This window comes from Meleagris gallopavo, chromosome 6 (assembly GCF_000146605.3).
Source record: "Meleagris gallopavo isolate NT-WF06-2002-E0010 breed Aviagen turkey brand Nicholas breeding stock chromosome 6, Turkey_5.1, whole genome shotgun sequence".
NCBI lineage: Eukaryota > Metazoa > Chordata > Aves > Galliformes > Phasianidae > Meleagris > Meleagris gallopavo.
Window position 1 is genome coordinate 558,187 of NC_015016.2, and position 22,247 is coordinate 580,433.

Here is a 22,247-nt window from a genome sequence, read left to right on the forward strand (position 1 = left end):
AATAGGAATTAAAAAATCTTCTGTTTGGCTCCAGTCTTTGTTGCTTCAGCGAAGAATGGAAAATACAGAGTTTTACATTTAATAACACACCTCAGTTAAAATATGGCATTGTACAAAAAAAGGTACTGTAAGTGAGCTTCTGAAAAAAAAAAGGGATCTTTGCTTTTTACACAAAGTTTACAGAGGCTGTGTGTTTTAGCAGTGAAAAAATAAGTCTTCTAAAGAGTCTTTGCTTTCTTTAGTGTTACTGCTTTCCACTGGATGATGTTACCTTGTCAAGTCTGCTAGGAGATTTGAGATGGAAGGAATCTACTGAAGACTATAGAATCACAGAATGGCTTAGGTTGGAGGGAACCTTCATCATCATCTAGTTCCAACCCTTCTGACCTGGTCTGGTTGCCAACCACCAGCTCAGATGCCCAGGGCCCCATCCATCCTGGCCTTGAGCACCTCCAGGGATGGGAAATCCTCTGCCACACCACACTCTGAGTAAAGAATTCCCCCCTCACATCTCAGCTAAATCTCCCCTCTTTTAGTGTAAATCTATTTCCCCTTGTCCTATCACTATCAGGCCATATAAAAAAGTTGATCCCATTCCAGTCCCTTCCAACCACAACCATTCTCTCACTCAAGGAAATCAGAGGTGGTGCAGAATTGTCTATCTGCCACCTCGTTAACGCATGGAAATGAGTCTTGGTCATTCGGTGGAATCAGATGGGCTGGGTGGTTGGGAATAAGCGAGGAGAAGGAAATTCAATGCTATGCCATCCCACAGTCTTTCACGGCAGCCATTAATCTGTTTTCCACTACATTCGATGTTAATATGATATGTCTTGGTATTGTGATATTTCCAACATAAAGGATTTGAAGATTTAAGTTTCCTTTATTTTCTTTATTTTCTCTCTTCTGCAGTGGAATAACTGCAGATGAAGAGAGGTATACATAAAACTGAAAATCTTTCATTAATAATAGAAGTGGGAATTTGAGGGAAGGCATGGTGCTCAGAGAATTTTAAAGGGCAAGGCTAAATTTTGTCCTTCAGAAAAGTCAAGTTTGTTTTTTCTCTAGAAATGAAGGTAGTTCTTTTCTCATAGGGATCGGAACATCTTTTGTTTGTTTGCATGAGCACAGAGCAGGCTTAAAAAAGCAACTTTCCTTTCACAGAATCATAGACCCACCAAGGTTGGAAAAGACCTACAAGATCATCCAGTCCAACCATCCACCTATCACCAATAGTTCTCACTAAAATATTCTCTTTGATATTATACTCACTTTCATATTATAGAATCATATAGAATCACAGAATTGTTAAGGTTGGAAAAGACCTCTAAGCCCATCTAATCCAACCATCCACCTACCACCCATACTAGTTACTGACCCATGCCAGTGTGGCAAGTTCTAAGTATTTTCTGGGAAAATAGATGTGAAGCACACTACCAGTCAGTAATTCTGATTTTCAGTGGCTCGCAAAAAACAGAGAGCAACAGAGAGCATTGCAAAGTCATGGATGGAAAGAGAGAGATTAAAGGATGGATGAAGCCTGAATGGAATCACGTGGCTTGCAGACTATTTTCTCCAGCGTCAAACAGTGCAAGGTGTTTTGTTAATGGAGTGTCCAACTGTTCCTCTCAGGGTGGCCCATGTGGAGTACTGGCAGCAGTTCAAGCTTGTGTTCTACAGCAGCTTATCTTTGGAGACAGTAACAGAAATAAGGATGCTCGGTAAGTCAGCAACAAGTAATTTCCATACAGAAGTGTAAGAGGATTTTCTGTGTTGCAGCCCCTCAGGAACCTTTTGGAGTTTGGACTTAACAGAGCTTTTCTTTATTTCTGGTAGAGAAAGAAAGTAGAGTATGAATTTTGTATTTAGTTTTCTTCTAAGTGTAGTGGTGTCATTGAACATCGAGATTCCACGGAGATATGATTTCAAAGCAAATGCAATCAGGATTTGGAAGGCCATGAAATTCATACAATTTTTGACACTAAGAATCTCAAGAAGGGTGGAATTTGAAAGTTAGAGCTTTCTCTTTTTTTCTTGTTTGATCTTTCACGTCAATATGAATTAGTTGTTTGGGCTGTGTTCATCAATAATGGAAAGAAATGGGTGCATTTGTCATCATCTCTCTACAGCAGATGGGATGGGAGGTGACAATTAACCAAAGCTTTATTGGGGCCTGAGGGGTCTGCTCAGGTGTCCATACCCAGGAATGGTTGTGGCAGGCAGACCTGCAGTGAGATGCTTAGTAAGGCATTGGAGACATTAAAAACCAGACTTACAGACTTAGAATAAAACATTTGCTATCATAGAATCATAGAATGACTGAGTTGGAAGGGACTATGATTGTTAGTATTGTTGTTGCAGGGTAATAATGGCTCTGATTGCTTTCATACCCCCAAACAGAAGTCCAAATGAATGAGATACTAAGAATTAATCTCCTGAAGATCACCTGCTGCTTGAGCTCACCTCCACTTAGTTACACTGGTAAACCCATTGAGTCAGTGGTATAATACATGAGCAGAGTGTTATGTCAGCTCATGGTTAGGGCTAGGGTTAGGTTAGCTGACCCTACGTTGGCTAAATTCTATGGTGTTACATAGTTTAATTCTTTCTTCTTCCATTCATTTCTTTCAGAACATCACATTTTTCTGTAATTCATCTAAACAGAGCATGCTCTTTAAATTAACCAACGGTGCTTCCCAAATGCATTAAAAGCCATGCCAGTACTTGGGGCGCTTTCTCTAGACTTCAGTCAGTGAAATTTTGACAAAATCTATATACGCTTTTTTTTTTCTTTTTTTAAAGAGGATACAGAGATCATCCCTGAGAGGTATTGAGGAAAACTTTGCTGCTAGTAAAGGCAGAAGCTTTTCAGACTTTTCAGCTGGTAATATATCAACTCAGAGAACACCTGCTGGTTGGTGCACAAATGAGTAGAGCAGCAGTTTTAATTCCAATTCAGTAGAGTTTTCAATGCAGAATCATGGTCATGTCCATGAGAAAACTCATGAAAGAAAATCAATCTATATTGCTGATGGTTAAAATTAAGAGTTCATTTCAGTTTGGAGGGCAGCCATTGGCCATCTGCTTCTTGATCTGCCTGAGCCTCAGACTGCCCTCAGTAACACCCTGAGAGCTGCTCACTGTTTGCTCTTTCATCACAATGAAATCATGTTAAATGCTGGAGAATCGTGTAGCACCCAGATAAGTGGGCTGAAGCTAGGTTGCTTTATTTGACCATGAGTGTCCCAATGCATGCCAGCTACAACCTGCCCTGTGTACTTGGCAATATTTGCCTCTCTTTTTTCTTTCCTCTTGTTACGCACGTGGTTTTAAAGTACTTTGTTTTTACATATTTTGTATATGAAAAATGCTGCTGTGGTATGATGAAAGTCCCCAGTGGACTTTGAGTTGGCAGCTGAGATCTTGGTTTATCTTTGTGTGCAGAAATGCTAAAAGTTTCCAGGTCTTAAAAACGAATAGCAAGACAGGCTGTTTTATTCATGAGATAAACAGATCTTTCTTATGATGAGTTTGCCATGGGCAGAAACTCTTAGGCAGGCAGAAAGACAGGGCAGTCTCAGAGCTTGAAATCAGAGGATCTATATTCCTTTCTAATTCTAACCTACATTTTCCACCCGTGACGATTCTATGATTCTATGATTTTCAAAGTACTGGCTGCTTCGTGGTAAGTGTTTGACTTGAGAGTTCTTCATGGTTCAAGAGGTAATTACCACAAATCCTTATTATTCTGCTACCTCTTCTGCTACAAATCAATTATAAATGGATTGAGTTGAAATAACTTCCTATGCTTCCCATATATTTGGATGTCTGTGCCAGAACACAGGCAGAAATAAGAGAAAATTGTGATTTATTTTTTGCTTGAAAACCATCACCATCATTATTTCCCAAATCTCACATCCTTCAGATGTGGAAGTATTTTCTAAACGAACATCATACTCAGGCTTGAAAAGATGCTTTTTTTGTTTGTTTCTTTGGTGATTTTTGTACGTTCTTTTAATTATTGGATCTTTTTACTCATGTGCTGGGAACGGGTTCTGACATCATCTCTCATGCTCGTAAAACCCTGGGACTGAAAATATCTGAATTTCAAGAATGGCCGTTCTGGAAGTCAGCAGAGAAAAATCCATTTCTGCAAAGCACAGTGTTTATTGTGAATGGCATTTTAGTTAAGTTTTAATAGTAGGTAGGAGCATCACAGTGTAGACTTGAAGACAATAGTTAAGAAGTCAAAGCTCAAGGATGAAATTAAATATGAAGGCCTTTATAAACTAGAATTCAGATATTAATGTATAAAACATTCCTAATAGATTTGCATCTCCCTGCTTAGAGCCCTTGAGGTGCTGAATGGCAGCACCAAGCCCTCCCATTGCTGGCTCAGTCCACTGCTGGGTAGTCCTGCTGCTGCATGCACAGGGAGTGCTCTCGTGGCATCTCATACAGATGACTGAGCCCTAAGGATGGGATGCAACTGCTCCTGGTGTGTCTTGTCAGGAACTGCAGTGGCTTGCTGTTCAACTCAAAGGATTTTTGGAATTTAGAACTTGGAGCTGTCTAACTATCTTGGCGATAGAAGCAATTGAAATACTTAGATGGCAATTTTCCAAGGCAGTTTGTTGGATCCTCCATATTAGCATTAGCATTACAACACCTGGATAGTCTCTAAAAAAGTGCTTTTGTTCATATATCAATTGCTAAAAACCTATCATGAACCTGTGCACGCTGTGGCTGGGGCACTTTGCCCTCACGTGAGTAAGCTCTATGATACACACTTTGGTGCTTTTCTGTTTCTTGCTTTTCCTGGACTACAGCTGTCTCCAGCCCTCAGAAGCTCACAGGACCAAATGCCTCACCATGGCTATTGCAGACATCTTGTGGCGTGCAGGAAGCAATGAAAAAGCAGTTGTGGCACTGTAAGTAGGAGAAGCAGCTTCAGTTACGTGATGCTCTTATAATTGTGTCTGTTTAGTATGTACGAAGTTCACAAAATGGAAGTTCATAAAGATCACAGAACCATAGAATGGTTTGAGTTGGATGGGATCTCTAAAGGCCAGCTGGTCCAAATCCCTGCAGTGCACAGGGACACCCACAGCTCCATCAGTGCTCACAGCCCATCTCCTGACTGTGGGTGTCTGCAGGGATGGCACCACCACCTCTCACTGCAACCTGTGCAGCACCTCACCACCCTTAGTCTGTGAAATTCTTCCTTATATCCATCTAAATCTCCCCTCTTTTAGATTGAAGCCATTTCCCCTTGTCCTATCACACAGACCTTCCTACAGTCAGTCCCCTTCCCTCTTACAGCCCCTTTAGGTACTGAAGGCTGCTCTCAGCTCTCCCCGCAGCCTTCCCTCCTCCACCTGCACAGCCCCAGCTCTCAGCCTGTCCTCATTTCATTGTTCCATCCTGGGATCATTTCTCTGGTCCTCAAGATGTATTTATGCAGCGTGAAATGGGTGAGGAAGAAATACAAAAGGCCATCTTTGCTGTTCCAACTGAAGTTACTGAAGGGAGTTACTGAATGCTGCAGTATATTTTCACATAAAACAGGTTTTGTGAGAAGAGATCATTTATTTTATTAGAACAACCGAGACTGATGAAAAAGTGAGAACAGACAGCCTTCTGGAGGCTTCTGGGCACTGAAGCTCTTCAAACCTGAAATAGAAGCCAGCAAATTCAGAGACATTTCCAGTGATATTTTGAGTGTTTTCTGCCTATAAAATATTTCCTCTGATGCTACTGTACATCTGTTCTGCTGCTTCTCTTTTAATGTCACTGCTCTCATATTCCTTCCCAATAAAAATTGGCGTTAATATCTTAAACCTATATTTATCCTCCTTCTTGACAGAGAAACTTGTAATTTATATTAAATAGAGGGAGCACAGTTAAAGATGTTTCATCAATAAAAGTTCATGGTATACCCAACATGCACTCATTGTGCATGAGGTTGTCTTTAAAAAAACAAAAATTAGTCATTGAAGTAATAGTACCAAATCTTTGGTTTGTAATTCAGTTCATATAAGGTTTTGGTTTCTCTTTAATGTGATTTTGATCCTTTTAACATGAACTTTGGTTTTGTTTGCATGTTCTCTTTAGGCCGTCAGGAAGACAGCAGTTCACTCCCATAGGAAAATATAAGGCAGATGGAATCTTAGAAACTGTAAGGCTCTGTGTAACTCGTGCTCACATTTTCCCTATATCCTTTTTGTAGCTTTTCTTGCTTCAGTACAATGAATCCAATTTCTGTGTATCCCTTAAGTGTTTTAAAACCTTTAATATTACAGTAGTCAGTTGTGATCCAAAAACCAATAGGAAATCACAGAACCTGGTAGTTTATCTGGCTCCGAACCATCCCACTGTCTGTGGACAACTGGGCTCTCTGAAGTCCTTTTTGTTGCATCTGCCTTCCAAGCTTGTAAACTCTGCCTAATTTTGGTGGTATGCAGTAAAAATTGAAAGTGGATCCTTTCGGGTCAGCTAGCACAGCCATGAACATCAAGAGACAGTATTTTCTTCTCGTGTTTTATACAGAATTCCTCGCCTTTTTTTTTCCCCCAGTTGCTCCAAATGGCAAAATACTTTCCAGTTGTGTCTTTGTTTCCATCTGAAGCCCTCAAATGGCTTTGTAAACATTGATGACACATTGATTGAGGCCAGGCTTCAGTGGTTTAAGGAAATATTACTGGCCTCCTAAATGGAGGAGCAAAGGTACCAACTGTATTTCAGAACCAGTTTTGAAACAACTGGAAGTGAAAAACTGAGTAAATGCAACTGATGCAGCACAAAACCTTAGCTGTAATGTGCTCTTACAAAAGAAAAGCAGTATTCTTTAATACATTAAAATGATTTTGAGCTACTGCTCATTTCGGAGTGCAAATAACAGCATGGTGCTGCATCAAAATACTGGTTATCAAAGCTCGTGTGGGCACAGCCACAGTGAAATAGTGGTGGAAAGGAAACTCCAGATAGAGCCAGGGATATGGTCAGTCATGTATCATGGAATCATCGAGTGGCTTAGGTTGGAAGGGACCTTATGGATCCTTGAGCTCCAGCCTCAGCTGTGGGCAGGGCTGCCAACACTATTTCATCTTTACTGCATAAATCTATCACTGCTGACAAAATGGGAAGATGCAAAAACAGACAAAGAGCTTGGAAGGAAGGGCTGGGAGCTGTAAACTCTCCTGAAGTTCATGTGATGTTTGAGTATATGTGGGGGAATTCTCTGAGCAATAAGAAGGGCTCTGATAGAGGTCTGCTATAAACAGTTCACCCCATGGGTGCAGCCTCCTGGGCTGCTTGCTGCTTCTGAGGTTTCATGGTTGTTCTAAGAATTGTTTTGCATTGCATGGAATTGAAGCAAGCTGATGGCTTGAGAACTTAAAAACAGCAAGAGGCAGCATTTAACCACCATACAGCATTTAACCAAGTAACAGCAGTAAGGGGTAGATCTCCTTAGATTTTTATACCACTTTATGTTAGTTGAAAACCTTCTAGTCAGATCTAAAGTTTTGCCTGCTTTCCCTCAGCTGTTGTGTTTCAGAATGAATTGCTGCTATTTCAGGTGTTTTTTTTCCTTCTGTTTCCTTCCAGCTAATCCTGCATAGTGCCACAAGATATGAAGATCTGATTATACTTCTTCAGCAGAATATTCACCAGGTATCACGTGTTCAGCTGCCAATCTTCACGTATTTAACAATCTCATGATGGCTTCTGAATGTAATTTCTAACAGCGTTTTCTGTCAGCCAACTGAAGGTAGAATCATAGAACCGTAGAACCACCAATGTTGGAGATCTCCAAGATCATCCAGTCCAACTGTCCACCAACCAGTAGAACTACTGGTTCTACTAAACCACATCCCTCACTACAACATCTGAACATTTCTTGAACACCTCCAGGGTCAGTGACTCCACCACCTCCTAATATCCAACTTGAACATCCCCTGGTGCAATTTGAGGCCTTTCATTCTCATCGTGTTCATCACTAGTTACACAGGAGAAGAGACCGATCCCCACCTCTCCACAACCTCCTTTCAGACAGTTGTAGAGAACAATAATGTCTCCCCAGCACACACCTTGCATTTTAACAAGTAGAGCAAAAAAGAAAAGCGGTTTTTGCATAATTGAGAACCGTTCTTTCCACTTTCAGTTTGATTTACGTTTCTTTAGGATCGGGCTTAATAACGTGTGCAACAAAGTGAATACAATTCTTTCTTTTTCAGTTTGAAATTGGTCCCTGTGGGTGCATCCTTCTGACCGTGTCCGTCATCTTATCGAGATCCATCAATCTGTGAGTGCCTTTGTATCTAATTTCATTAACTACAAAGAAACCGAGATGTGCAAAGCAGCCATGGTGTACTTAAATCTCTTTTTTCAGTGTCTTGATGTTTATTCTGATAAATACACAGATGTTACAGTTGTGATTTGCACAGTTAATCTTGGCTTTTGCTGTTGTGAGTTTGAGATCAGACTTCAAATAGATCTTTATTGTGACTCCAATATGGAGGGAATTAGGGACACAGGGCATAAACACGAGGTAAGGACAACATGTATCTATCAGCTCATCTACTCTTGTCTTCTGCTATCAGAGGAGTGATATTTTACAGAAACAAAGCTTATCTCATGCCACTTTAACGATGGAAGATTTTATTTTTTTGCCACTGCTCCTCTAAAATCTCCTTAAGACTCTCATTATTAATCAGTAGAAATTGTTTCAATTCCGCGTTCAGTTTCTTCATGACTAAATTTATGTCCTATTTGCTGTTCAGACAGTATCTCTGCAAATTATTGCTCCACATCCTGCTGTTCCTGTCAACACAGGAACAGCCACACCTGGTCAGACCAAAGGTCCATCTGCCCAACAGCTCATGGTAGTTGCATATAAAAAGATGATGAGTAACGGGAGGAGCATAGAGGGATCTCTACCTGTGACATTTCTGCCCATGTGCTTACCTTTGGTAATTTGCTTTCTTTTTCAAGTCTGAATGAACACAGCTCTGGAATTGCTTGACAGACTACAAATGGGTTGCATGTGATGATCAATACTCTCCCATTTTTAGCACAGCATCTTTTTGTCTGATATACTGCAGCACTGTTTAACTTCTTGCTGCCCTGAAATCTACAAAGAATTGTTTCTCGTTTCTTCTCTGCAATGTCCAGATAATGTTTTTTGCTTCTGCCAAACCAAATGTTAATTCAGTGAAGCCGAAGCAATGTTTTTTTCCTGTCCTTTATACTTCTTACATACTGTCTTGAATGAGTTCTGTGCACAAGAAAATATTGTGCACAGAATGAATCCGTTCAGATTACAGAATGGACTGGGGCTTCCAGATGTTATCTGTTCTAACGTTTCTCCACACCACAGTCGAAAACAGCAGACTTCAGAGATCTTTAATATTTTCCTCTTCATCCGCTCAGGAAACAACATGATTGATGGGGCCCTGGACAGTCTGATCTGGTGGTTGGCAGCCCTGCCCACAGCAGGGAGGGGCTGGAAATCCATGATCTTGGAGGACACAACCATTCTATGGTTCTATGATTCTATGATTCTGTTCCTGGTTCTTTAGCAGAGACTCCCATATCCTGTGGGATTTCTGATACACTAGGTAGCCTTGGTTAATTTTTACTTTGAATGGTGTAGTTGTGCTACTTTATATTTTCTCTCTCCATCTCTCTGTTCCCTCTATGTGTGTACACACACAGGCATATATACAAACGTGGAATTGACTCTGTTAAAGTGGCAGTGATCCACTCCTGACGTGACTCCACTTTAAGCATCAGCTCTAAGGTAGCTGCCAGTGCTCTGTCTTAGCAGCTGAAAGCAGACTGCTTCAGGTATTTGTCTTTTTGGCTGGGCTGAACCACTCACTTGTGATGCCCCAGTTTCTCCATTGATGATGATGGTAAAGGCTATAGCGTGAAATTCCTCAGGAAGATGTTTTTAGATGATTGTAATTAAATCTGGTCTGAATTTACTGATGTAGACATGCTGACCTCTAAGGGGTAGTCGTTCAAGCAGCCTCTTTTAAATACTCCCCGAGATTTCCTCTAGGACAGTTGTGCTTCCTTGCTAGTCTGTTTGGTTGGCTGTTTTTTTACGTATTGAATGGATTTCTTTGGTGCAGTGAATCTCAGGGTGGAGCAGAATCTGAAAGTTTCCTCCATTTTGTCAAATTCTACTTCTGTAACAATCTTGTAGAATTATCTGCAAGTGAAAAGAGCTGCTCCTTGACAACTTGTGATGATAACTGACATGAAAAGAGCAGCTGCACTTGAAAGCAGCACAGGTTTGATGTGTGTAAATTGAATGATGCTTTTATTTCTTGCATCACTGCATTGTCTTGAAAATAAATAACCATTTAGTCCAAGTTTGATTTGATTTTGCTTATACAGTTGCTCACCCACGGAGCCTCCTAAAAGCATTCACAGATACCTTATTATTTTTCTTTGTTTTGCTGACATTTCTTCCTTTCTTTTGCTTACAATAACACTGCATGTCACTGGCTTAGCTCCTTTTTGGCACTCTGGTGTGAATGATGTGGAAATTTTATAAAACATGTAATTACTCTCATTTTTCTAAGCTAGTTAGAGCAGAGAGGTATACATTAGTAAAGGGATTTGAGCAAGGAAGAGTGTTTGTCACCTAGGAGAGTTCTCAAAAGCAGCAGCGTTCCTAATTGCTACTGATTGCATTGCTTTACTCGTTACAAAATGGTAAATGCTTTTTTATAATATAATCAAAGAGGTTATTTTTCCCATCACCTCTCAATTGTTAAGAGGCTCATTATGACAAGGCCAGTCAGTCATCTGTGATTACATTTCATGTCTAAACTAAACACGGAAATTTGCATTTTTAGGTATCTAAATATTTTAGAAAGTCTGGTTGACAATGGCTGAGTTGTTTACAAAGTGTTCTCTTTTGAGTACGAATCGTGACTTTCTTACAGGAATTTGTCTTAAAGACCAATTCCTCTTCTTGCTTGGAACACCACATTGGTGCCTATCTTTTGTTTACATGAAACAGGGATTTTTCTCTGTTCCTGGATACAGTGGAATGTGTCTGCAGCCTTTGTGTAAGACTTATTTAGAAGTGCAAACCAAGTTTCACTTATGTAATCTGCAGTAATAGATTTGAATAGCTGTGTCATAGTACTTCTCTTTGGATATTGCAAGTATTGAGACAGATAACTCTGCTCGTATCATCCAAAAATATGTACCATTTAGTGGGTGTTACAGGCACTGTGAGTAACTATTTACATACTTGGCATAGCTCTGGATGAGTATTTGAAGACAAGTAGAGTTGGTTTAAGTAATGGAATTTTCACCCAGCGGTTGATCTTTCTGGGATGTTTTTCATTTCAGCCTTTCAAGAGAAAAAACATTTCTAAAAAAATCAGAAATGCCAAGTTTTGATTTTTCTGATTTTTGCATGCACATTCAAATGAAAATGCTAGGACCTTCATTTAATTTTTGTTAAGAAATCGGCATATTTCTGATTCTCGAATCAAGATAAAATGCTTCAGTTTGTCCCTTCAATGTTGGTAAGCAAGGTCCTCGGTAAATCTTACTTCTATAATTAATTGGCATTCTTATAAGAAAATGGAAGGCTAATGACAAAATTGTATTATACTATGGTTATCATAAAGCAGTATTGTTTAAGAGGCAGAGATGTTTCCAACCAAAACTAAACAAAGATGTGCACTTGGTTCAACAAAAAGAAGAAGGGCATTTTAATTAATGGATACTGAAACATTTCTTTCTGACAGTAACACTCTTCCTGATATTTTCCACCCCATGAATATTGACTTGAACTTTCAGTCTAAAACATAATTAGAAGGAAAAAATAATACATTATTTTTTTTCATGGTGAGGAAGCATCTATGGCAGCTTAAAAGACAGAGCGCTGAACGATGAGTTGTGTGAAATGAAAGAGGAGTACCAAGTGCTGTTCAACCCATCAAGAACTGATCTGAAAAGGGGCTGCAGGATCATGAAACCTCAAAGCTTTTAGGTGATGGAGACTTCCTTAGAGCAGTCAAATCTGAGAGCAGGTGCTTCCCTGAGAGCAGATGGCAGACAGCGTGCACTTGTGATCCTGCCAAATAGAAAGATGGGGTGAATTGCTGATAGGCTGTTCCTATCTTTTTGCTTCGACTTCAAAGACAGACTGACTGGCTTAGACTCCTATTTCTTAGATTCTTGATATTCTCAGTGTAACGATCTGTTTTGCTTATCTTCATTTACATTCTATGGACATATTTGCTTCTAGGCACCCTTCATGCTCAAACAAAAATAAAGAAAGAAAAAAAAAGAAAAAGATTGTAATTCGTTTGACTTGCACCACATGTCTACCTTAGAATGAGATAAATAATCTCTTAAAATGCTGTTCTCTCCTTTACTAACAAGACAATGTAAATGACTTACTGAAGTAGAGGCTCTACACTAGGAAAGTCGTGTAGTCAAACAAATTTAATAAATGGGAGGTGAAATGCAGTGAAAATAAAATTAAAAATAATAAATATAATAATATACAATATACAATATAATAATAAAGGAAAGCATTATTTAGGATGAAAAAAGTGTCTCAACTATACTAACCAAGTGATGGGCTTTAGATATGCTGTTATGTAAAATGGGAGAAATTTCTGGCACCATTACTAGTAATTCTCTGAAAATATCACTCCTGTTTTCTATGATAGCCAAAAAAAAAAGAGCGAATGTATTGGGAGTTGAGGTGATAAGAGAACATAATAAAATCTCAGTAGTGTATTTGCAGAAATGTAGACTTGTCTCCCCAGGCTGGTGAAGACACGGTAGAACTCAAACACATTGGAAAGACATGAACGAGAAAATTTCCCTTTCTTCTGGAGTCACCATCCTGGAAGTGTTCAGGGAATGTTTGGATGTGATGCTAAGGGACATGGTTTAGTGTGGAAATACTGGTGGTAGGCAGATGGTTGATCTTGGAGATCTCTACCAACCTTGGTGATTCCGTGATCTGTGAGTAGCTTTTGTGTGAGCACATATTAATTCTTTTCTCTATAGTATTGGAAAGGGACAGCTTGGATGTGATAAAAGTGTAGGGATCCTTGATAAGGTTGGACAAGGAATAACATGATTTTTTGCAGAGTCCAGATGTTTGGCTGTCATGGAAATGATCACACCTCGTATTTAAAACAAACTGTGCTACTTCTTCATCCACAGCATAAGTAACTTCCAGTGCTGGGAGATGAGGAAGCTGGCAGTATGAAGAAGTTCATATAAATTTAGAGAAGTGATGGGAAGGTGCACGCTTCCCTTAAGCCCTCCCTGTGCCCCAGTTTTCTGTTCTGCCTTGCTGCTTGCTGCTGCTGGCTGGGCGCTGGGTTAGCCTGGCGTTGGCCTGGCTCTATGCTTTTTACATTGCTGCTGATTTATTTCTTGTAAATGGAAATTCCAGATTTCAGCCAGCTCTGTCGGGCAGTTGCTCTAAATCACTGAAACTCAAAGTATTTTTATGGAAGGGGCACAGACAGCCAGGAAAGGCAGAGTTTTGCACTGCTTTGTAGATTTTGTTAATGAGTTTGTCATACTCTGCACGCTAATGATCAGCATTGGTAGAACTGATAACGAATGGCCAAAGAGGAGTGAGAATTCCTGAGGAAGTTGCTCAGAACGTGCTGTTGTTTCTGGTACAGGAAGGAATGCTGGTCACTAACAATTGTAATTGTAATTTTTTTTTAAACAACCAATGATGAAACAAAAAACAGTTGGAGTTGTTGTATGAGGAGCTGATCTTTCTGAACATGAAAAATACTTACATCTCCATCTTAAGATACACAAGATATTTTCCATGTAGCTGGAAAGACTGAGCTAGAGCAGGCAGTAAGCTTACATGGATACCATCCCATCACATCTAGAACTTTGTACCTTCTGAATCTGAATTTTTTTTTAATCAGTAAAAAAAGCTTTGGTATATTGGGATGCGGCTGTTTTTCATCTGTTCATCAGAAAGCCCTTACATCGCTGCTTCTTACCGACCAGAAACAATTGCCCATTGTCATCGCCACAATTTTCTTGATCAACGTAATAACTTCACTGAATAAAATTCTCTTTACAAGAACCTACTAGAGCTAAGGAAATGCCTTAAATTCCTCTGTGGAAAAACAGTATATTGCCATTTTCAAGCTACCTTCATGAACTTAGAGCTTCTGCTGAAGCACAGACCCATGCTAAGCACAAATATGCTGACCACTACGATCAGAGCAGTGTTTGCAGTCTGTTTCGTTGCCTCCTGCATGGATACTTTATCATTTGCTGATAGCAGATGGCAAATGTAGTGCTGCAGTCAGCACTGGTCATTTGGTTATCTTTTCATTTTTTCTCTCAAGTGTTTGCGTGAGAATAAAGAAAGCAAGGGCACTATCTATAAAGAAAAGAAAGTGCAATTTTGCAAGTTGAGAGGCGTTTGAGTGCTTTATTAATAATGGCCACTAATAAACCTAGGAAAATATGCATCCATGCTATTTTTCTTTTTTTTTGTGATTCCGTAGCTCTGTTAACTATCCTGCTGTAGCCTTTTGTCTTCCAGAAATACGTACAGACCCATTTGAAAATGATATGGTGCTGTTCTCCATTTGTGAACTTAGCAAGTTTTGGTGTTGTCTTCTTTTTTTTTTCCTTTTTTTTCATCTTGTTCATTTTTTGGGTTGTTTTCTCTTTGTTTGCTTTGGGTTTTCTTTTCAAAGGCTGATGCCTTTTTATTTAACGGGGTAATGATTTGATTGCTAGACCTTGTGGCATCTAGTAATTCTGCTCTTAATTATTAGTAGTTATTCTTATCTACATATCTACGAATTAACAAATCTTTTACTTACATACAATTTACATGCATACATACTAATCTTTTACATGCATACACCTTTACATACAATTCAAGCTATGTTCTCTGTTCTTGAGTGCTTAGTTGTCATCCCTGTGGTGCCATGGGCTGCAGTCCCTCTCTGGTTATGCAGAGCCTCTCTCTCCAGCATTTGCAAAACTACTTTGCCTTCCTAAATGTACGTTGCTCATCTTAAGAATCTGATTTTTAAGTGCTCAGAGGATCTTGGAAGAGTTTTGCTCAGTTGTCATTATTATGCCATGCAGTGTGCTCAAACACACGGTGTGCCAGCTTGGCTTTGCTTCTGTAACTATTTGGTTGTGAGTTGCATGCCAGTAATCTTCCTGCTTTGGTACATTGGCAAATTATATATGTCTGTAAGTATTTAAATACAGCAATTTTGTCTCCACTTTTCCTGTCTCTGTAGTACAGCATTTCCTTGTGAGTTGTGCTGTTATATATGCATATCTACACAATTTATTTATAGTGTGGCAATACCTATGAATTTTAATAAAGATCAAAAGCCCTCTGTCAAAAAGGGAGAAAGACTGAGGCCCAAAAAGTAAGACTGTCTTTGCTCAGTTAGACAAATTTTTATGGAGAGAGGAATAAGATAAGCATCGTTGTAATGATATGTATTGAGGCATTCTCTTCTGTATCCTTGCCCAGCTCTATCATTGTGAAATAACCCAGATTCTGATATGTTACTTTACACTTTACACTTAGCCTCTTCCAATCACATAGGACATGAAAAATAAAGCGATTCTGTGTTGGCACTGTGGATGGAACAATAATCCTCCACCCTCAATCCGTTTTCTTTAACAGACACCTTTTCCTGTCACAGAGCCAATCTCTAATTTAGAGTTCCCTTAAATTGCACCTATTTCCATTTTAAGATCTTCTCATGTAGTTTTGCTTGTGACGAAAGGCTGTGTGTGAAATCACCATGTGGCTTGCCCAATGGCAAAAGCAATTACAAGTTCACATAAAAGATCTAGTCGCATAGGTGTACTCTGTTCTTGCTGGAAATAGGTATTTTTTATGAACCAGTTTTCTATGGAAAAAGAAACAGTTTTCCCCCCCTTGAGAATGTCTGGAAGACCATCAACAAGGGGAAATTACGTGTGTGACCAGTTTTCATTCATTGCTTACTGCTGTGTAATGTAAGTACATGTCATCATGTATTTTACCACTTAGACTTTTGGTGTCGGAAAAAGATAAGCAGTTATGTGTAAGGGAAAACAACTGTTAATTATGACACAGTGCAAAATGCTAAGCAGCTTGACCTCACTGATAAATACACATTGGAGGTGTGACTGTTTGTGACTTTACAATATGGAGGAAGCATGGGAGTAGATTTACCAAAGGACAGCAAGCAGGCGAGTTTGTGTGGGATCCAGTCCTTGCTAGGGAAGACACCAGTCCTTGTTCCTCTGGGTAAGTGAACTTCTGTACCTGCTGCTAGATAGATTGCATGCAGCTGATGATCACTTTCATGCCTTTGGTGTTCTGTTGTGTGAATTGGACAGAGATCTTTCAAGCTGAGCATTCACTGGACAAATATTGGCTTTATTTATGTGGAATCTTAATAAAGCACAGATTTCAGCTCCATCTGCTAAGAAGCAATAATGTGCTTCTTAGGGAATGTGCTTGATAGAAGTTCGTATTTCTTCTTCAAAGAAAGAGAAGAAGGGCACTGTAGTGAGTAAGACAGCCTTAACAATACTGGAAGAAGGGTGAGGGGCTGAGGTCTGGAGCTGTGATTCAAAGGTGAATATGCAGTGGAATATATTGATAAATGAACTGTCACCTTGCAACATTTGGGAGAGGGAGGATCCAAGGGACTAAGAGATAAAGCCAGACATGATGGTAGAATGGGATTTTGAAGACAAGATAAAAGAGAGTAGGGTGTGACTAAACACAAACATGCACATGTGTCAAATAAGATCTGGAGGTAAGGAAGATTTATATCTGCCAGATATGGAACGTATCCCAAGCAGCAACAGGACCACTAAGGCAAGAAGGATTTGAATTAGGATGGAAGAAATTTACTGCACTGAAGAACAGAGAACAAAAGTTACTGATAGGAAAACAACAGCAACACCAAAAATGGAAGAATTGAGAAAACAAAGCAAATGTTCCAGGTCTGCACATTCATTCTGTTTGACATCTCACTGTGAAAGAGCCTGATATATTGGGGAAAAAATTAAAAATAAAATGGAAAAGAACTGGAATATGCACAAATAATGAAGAGACATATAAGTCTTCACACTCCGTTAAGAAAATTTGGGAAGCCTGTAAACAGCATGGGTCCACAAAACAGAAAAGTGGACACTCTGCAGAGAGGTAGGATGTTTGGTGTGGATGTGCAACAGAAAGAGTTCTTATGGTAACAGGGGAAAAGTCAAAGAGAATTATTAGCTAAATTGAAAAAAACCACACCCTAGCACCATCAGAATAAAATCAGTTAATGGTGAGATGATGAGCTTTTTGTATTTGATATCATGCCATATGAGAAATCATTTACTAATGTGATGACAAGAGATATTTTAGGAATGGTATGGATGATAACAAAAGGTACTCAGAAGAGACTTATCAACATGGAGAAAGTTACTGATAAAATTCATCAGTGATCAGTCTGGAATTAAATTTCCTTAATACTCCTTCAGTGATGTTGGGAGAAGGGAGTGGTGTGCTATTGAAATGTACTGATCACTCAAAGCTGAGAGATGCTGGCAGTACAGAGAAGGAATCAGGAAGAAAAGTTGGCTCAGCTTTATGAATAACAGAAGAGTTTATTTTAACTGCAGAAATTACTCGGTCGTGCAAACAGAGGACTCTGCTGTTCTATGGGGATTCCTCAGTTGTAAATGGGAGGATAAGGAGTTGAGAAGAGTCACGGAGTGACTGGAGATGACATTGATCCAGTAATAAGAAATAGCCTTGGATTTGCTCTTAGGCAGTTTCAGTGTAAATGGTTTGAGGAGGAGGAGGAGTAAAAGATTGTGCAAGGTATTTACATGTCCTCTCTGAAATACCATCCACCCATTCATGCTGGAAGAAGTGTAGGTGAAGAGAAGAGCAGGGGAATGAGAAATCTGTCTTATAAAAGGAGAAAGAAAATGTTTATCTGTTGTGGCCTGAAAAACAAGTTTTGAGACAGGACGTGACCATCTTCTGCAATATGGGAGGCAACTGGGGCTAAGGAAACAAGAAGGACTGAGAAGCATTATTTAATTCAAAGAACAGCATTAAGACAGTATGAAAAAGCATCAGTGACTCAATAAACCTAGTCAGATTACAAGTAGATTTCAGGTTCCTAAGCTACCCCTGTGAAAAGTATGGGAAGCCAAGGAAGCAACCAAGGAATGTTATCTGTGAAAGAGACTGAGATGGCCAGAGTTTATCAGACAGATACAGAGAACATCGTTTTCCTTTCTTCCCTGTGTCTGCAACTCTGCTTTATCCCAGCTGTAGTCCATACCACAGCTAATATAAATTGTTCTGGCAAGTTTCTGAGATGTGCATTTAATAAGACTGTCTATTTAGGATTAAAGGTCCATCTAGCTTCTTACTCCTTGAGTAAGTGGAAAAGTTGTGGCTGCTGAGGGAGACTACGTAAGAGATGGGGTGAATAGAGGGCAGTAATTGTGCTGATGTTTTCTCCATGTTTCTGATAGTAGGTAATTCAGAGACTTCTGAAGCTGGCAGTTGTATCCGGACTGTTTGTTTATTAGCTCTTGATGAACCTGTGCCCTATGAATGCAGCTAAACTTTTTGGAACCCTTTTATTCTTTTGGCTTCCGTGGCATTCTGTGGCAATGAGTTCCCAGTGTGGTTATGTGCCCTGTGTTCTTCCTTTTTTGTTCTTGAACTGCTTGCCTGGTAGTTGTACAGATCGTTGCCTGGTTCACGTTATGAGCAGCACTGAGTAAATGGTCCTTCTTCATTTCCTAATCACTGAGAAACTGTTGGTCCTCCATTGTACATCAGTTGAGTGGTCTGTGCAGTCACTTCTCGTAAGAAAGCTGCTCCATTTCTTGGCAGGGATTTCTTCTGGAGCTCTGAACTTTTCTGGTTTTGCTCTGTCTTTGTGCAGCCTGAGCCACCATGAGATCAACTCACCTATGCTACCCTTGAAGTCCTGCATTCTTCCAAAGTAACGTTTTCTCCTATAAAAAAAAGTACTGGCGAGAAAAGCAAGAGAGGGAAAATGTAAACTAGGGAAAACAAATGCTTAATTTCTCTTGAATTATAGCTTAAAGCAAACTGATTCTATGACTTAATGTATGAGCGTTTGTGCGTTGCTTTTAGTTGGCTTGTCTGAGCAAGGACAGTCTCTTGTTAAAGTTGGCTATGGAATGTTGTTATTTCTATGGCAACTGCATTTCTCAGCTTGTAAACTAAAAATATATACTCAGTCTGCCTACACTACTGGTGTATTTGTGAGCATAACTTATCTTTCCAAGCTTTGATATGCAATGACAGAATGGCCATAGCCAGGCCATAGGAGGCTCCTTTACGCTCACCAGGCAGGGAAAACACATTTCTCAGTATTTTCCTGTGCTCTACAAATGATCTGAGGTTCTGTAAGTTAACTGCAGGGCATATTAGTTTCTCCCCGTGTACTGAAATGTAAAGAAGAGTGGTTGGAGGAAGACTGTGCATCCACCTTTAGATATAAGAAAAATTGCCCAGTCCCTATCTAAGAGGCACATTAGCTTTGTCATCTTCCCAGTCTTGTCTGTTCCCTTTCCTTCAGGAAATCAGAGCAGTTCAGAAATGAATGGTTTTGATTTTAGGGACATAATGTGTGCCCCTAAATGCAAACTTGAGGGAATGGCCTCAAGTCGTGCCAGAGGAGGTTCGGGTTGGATATTAGGAACAGTTTCTTCTCTGAAAAAGCGGCCAGGCACTGGAATGGGCTGCCCAGGGAGGTGGTGGGGTTACCCACATGGGAAGTGGTCTAGAAATGTTTAGATGTTGTACTGAAGGACATGGCTTAGTGGGCAAATGCTGGTGGTAGGTGGATGGCTGGACTGGATGATCTTGGAAGTCTTTTCCAACCTTGGTGATTCTGTGATTCTATCTTTAAAAACGTCTCCAAAGAGGTGAAAGAAAGAGTAAGTGTGATTCTACTACAAAATAGAGCAGTAATAAAAACACAGTCATATTTTTGCCAAATTGAAGCCAGCGACCTCTTGTACTGCATACTATTCAGCTCCATTTGCTAAACATAAGCTCACTGTGGTTAAAAAGATCCTGGTTTAATATCTTTGCTTGATGTGTTCATCTCAGAGGGACGTATTACATTCAAGATAAAGATAATTTGTTTCAGAAAATGGAGCAGAGTGTTGAATGCTCTGATAGCTTAATTGGTTTTCACATCAGATCCCCCTGAAATACAAGTACTTCCTTTACTGTGTTAACGCCCTGTATCAGCAGGTCTGAGGACTGTTATCTGCATTTCTACCTGAGTACATTTGCATTTTAAGAACTCTGTGAAATTACCAGGTAAGTGAAGAAAATGACAACTACGGAACGGATGCCACTTCCTTCATTTTTTTTCTTAACAGAGGGGCTCTTCCGTTTTTTTTTCAAACACTCGTTTACAGCCTTTGCAGTGTGCCAGTATTAAAAAAAAAAAGAGGAACACTTACACAATAAACCCGTCGCCCATCCTGTCATTTTCCACATCCCCATTGTAATTATTTGAAATCCTTGTGCTTGAAGAGGAGTTTTTCTCCCTCCCAACCCAAATTCTATTTTGGGAGTAGACTTGTAATTGTGTGTTTGTTAATATAGCTGTCTGTTGCCATGAACAAAGTGAGGTCACCAGTTTTCAATTACAGCTTTGCCACAGAGTTAAGGGCTTTCAAACACTTCCTCAAATGTACCCTTTTTTACTTTACATCATTTCATTTTGTTCTGCTCTTAAGGTGCTATCAATCAAAATGATATCAAGGAAAAATATCATTAAAATAGTATATTTTGATGGGAGTTGTACTACTGTTACATCTGTCTGTGACTTCTGTGTTTAATACACAGCGTTCAGATGTTCTCCTTTAGAGACTTGGCAAGGGTTTTACTGGAAATGTGTTGAGAAGTAATGCATATGTACCATTTAAAAATGTTTTTTTTTCCTAACTCAGTGTTATTTTTTTTTAAAGCTCATCGCTTACATGTTATGTTGTACTGTAGCATCCAGAGCTCAAAATGTTTATATTTTGAATCTGTATTTATGCACTTTTAAAATTTGAATAGAGTCCAGCAGGCCACTATAATTTAGTTTATCAGTGCTAAGGCTTATACTGCCTTTACAATATGCTCTGATTGTAACTGTGCTGGCTTTCTCCCATCCACCCTAAACTCCTTGAAGGTTTTTTTAATAATTTGTATGTTCTGAATTAGATGAATGGATTGAAAATGTGAGGCGAATTTCTGATGAATACAAATTGCCACAGTTACCTTGAGTTCAGCAGGTTGTGCTACAATTCAAGCCATACACAAGGCTGACTCGGAACATCCAACCTGATCTGTGATTGAGCGACTCATGGGGAGGAGGGAAAGGCTGTTGACATAATCTGCCTAGACTTTAGCAAAGCCCTTGGCACTGCCTCCCATAGTATTCTCCTGGAGAAGCTGCAGCCCATGGCCTGGACAGGTACTCTGTTTGCTGGGTGATGGGAGGACGTTTGGATGATCTTGGAGGTCTTTTCCAACCTTGGTGATTCTATGATTCTATGGTCTTAAACCAAGACAGGGGAGGTTTAGGTTGGATATGAGGAGGAAGTTTTTCATGCAGAGGGTGGTGAGGCACTGGAACAGGTTGCCCAAGGAGGCTGTGGATGCCCCATCCCTGCAGGCATCCAAGGCCAGGCTGGATGTGGCTCTGGGCAGCCTGGGCTGCTGGTTGGTGACCTGCACACAGCAGGGGGTTGGAACTGGATGAGCACTGTGCTCCTTTGCAACCCAGGCCATTCTGTGATTTGATGATCTGTACATCTCCAGTACTTGAAACTCTCAGGAGTTGCATTACCTTATAATAACTCCAAGCCATCAGTTTCTACAAGGCTGAAGACAAGCACAGAAACATAAACAAGGCCATGGAGGAAATGAAATTTATAATATAGAATCACTTTTTTTTTTTTTTTTTGAAACCTATTTCAGATATTCCTACACTAAAACCAACAGCATTAAAAACAATGAAAATAAGCATACATTTAGCACCGTGTGTTTTTGATTGATTTCTATCACAACAATATTTCCTCTCTTGCTGTAAAGCAGGCATTGGTTCCAAAGACAGATTTGATTGCAATGAAAAAAAGGTTTAAGCCCCATTATGGAAGCACCTCGTTCCAATTTAAAAAAA

At 39.7% G+C, this 22,247-nt stretch overlaps 1 protein-coding gene across 1 annotated transcript in view; it reads left to right on the top strand.

The window, feature by feature from the left end:
• Positions 1-22,247, top strand: part of MINDY4 (MINDY lysine 48 deubiquitinase 4) — a 64,902-nt gene that overhangs the window by 21,624 nt on the left and 21,031 nt on the right. Inside the window, exons 8-13 of the mRNA XM_010712224.3 lie at positions 6-122; positions 1,633-1,721; positions 4,830-4,931; positions 6,115-6,178; positions 7,609-7,674; positions 8,238-8,305. Of these exons, the coding sequence (XP_010710526.1) occupies positions 6-122; positions 1,633-1,721; positions 4,830-4,931; positions 6,115-6,178; positions 7,609-7,674; positions 8,238-8,305 (506 nt within the window). The remainder of the gene's footprint in view (positions 1-5; positions 123-1,632; positions 1,722-4,829; positions 4,932-6,114; positions 6,179-7,608; positions 7,675-8,237; positions 8,306-22,247) is intronic.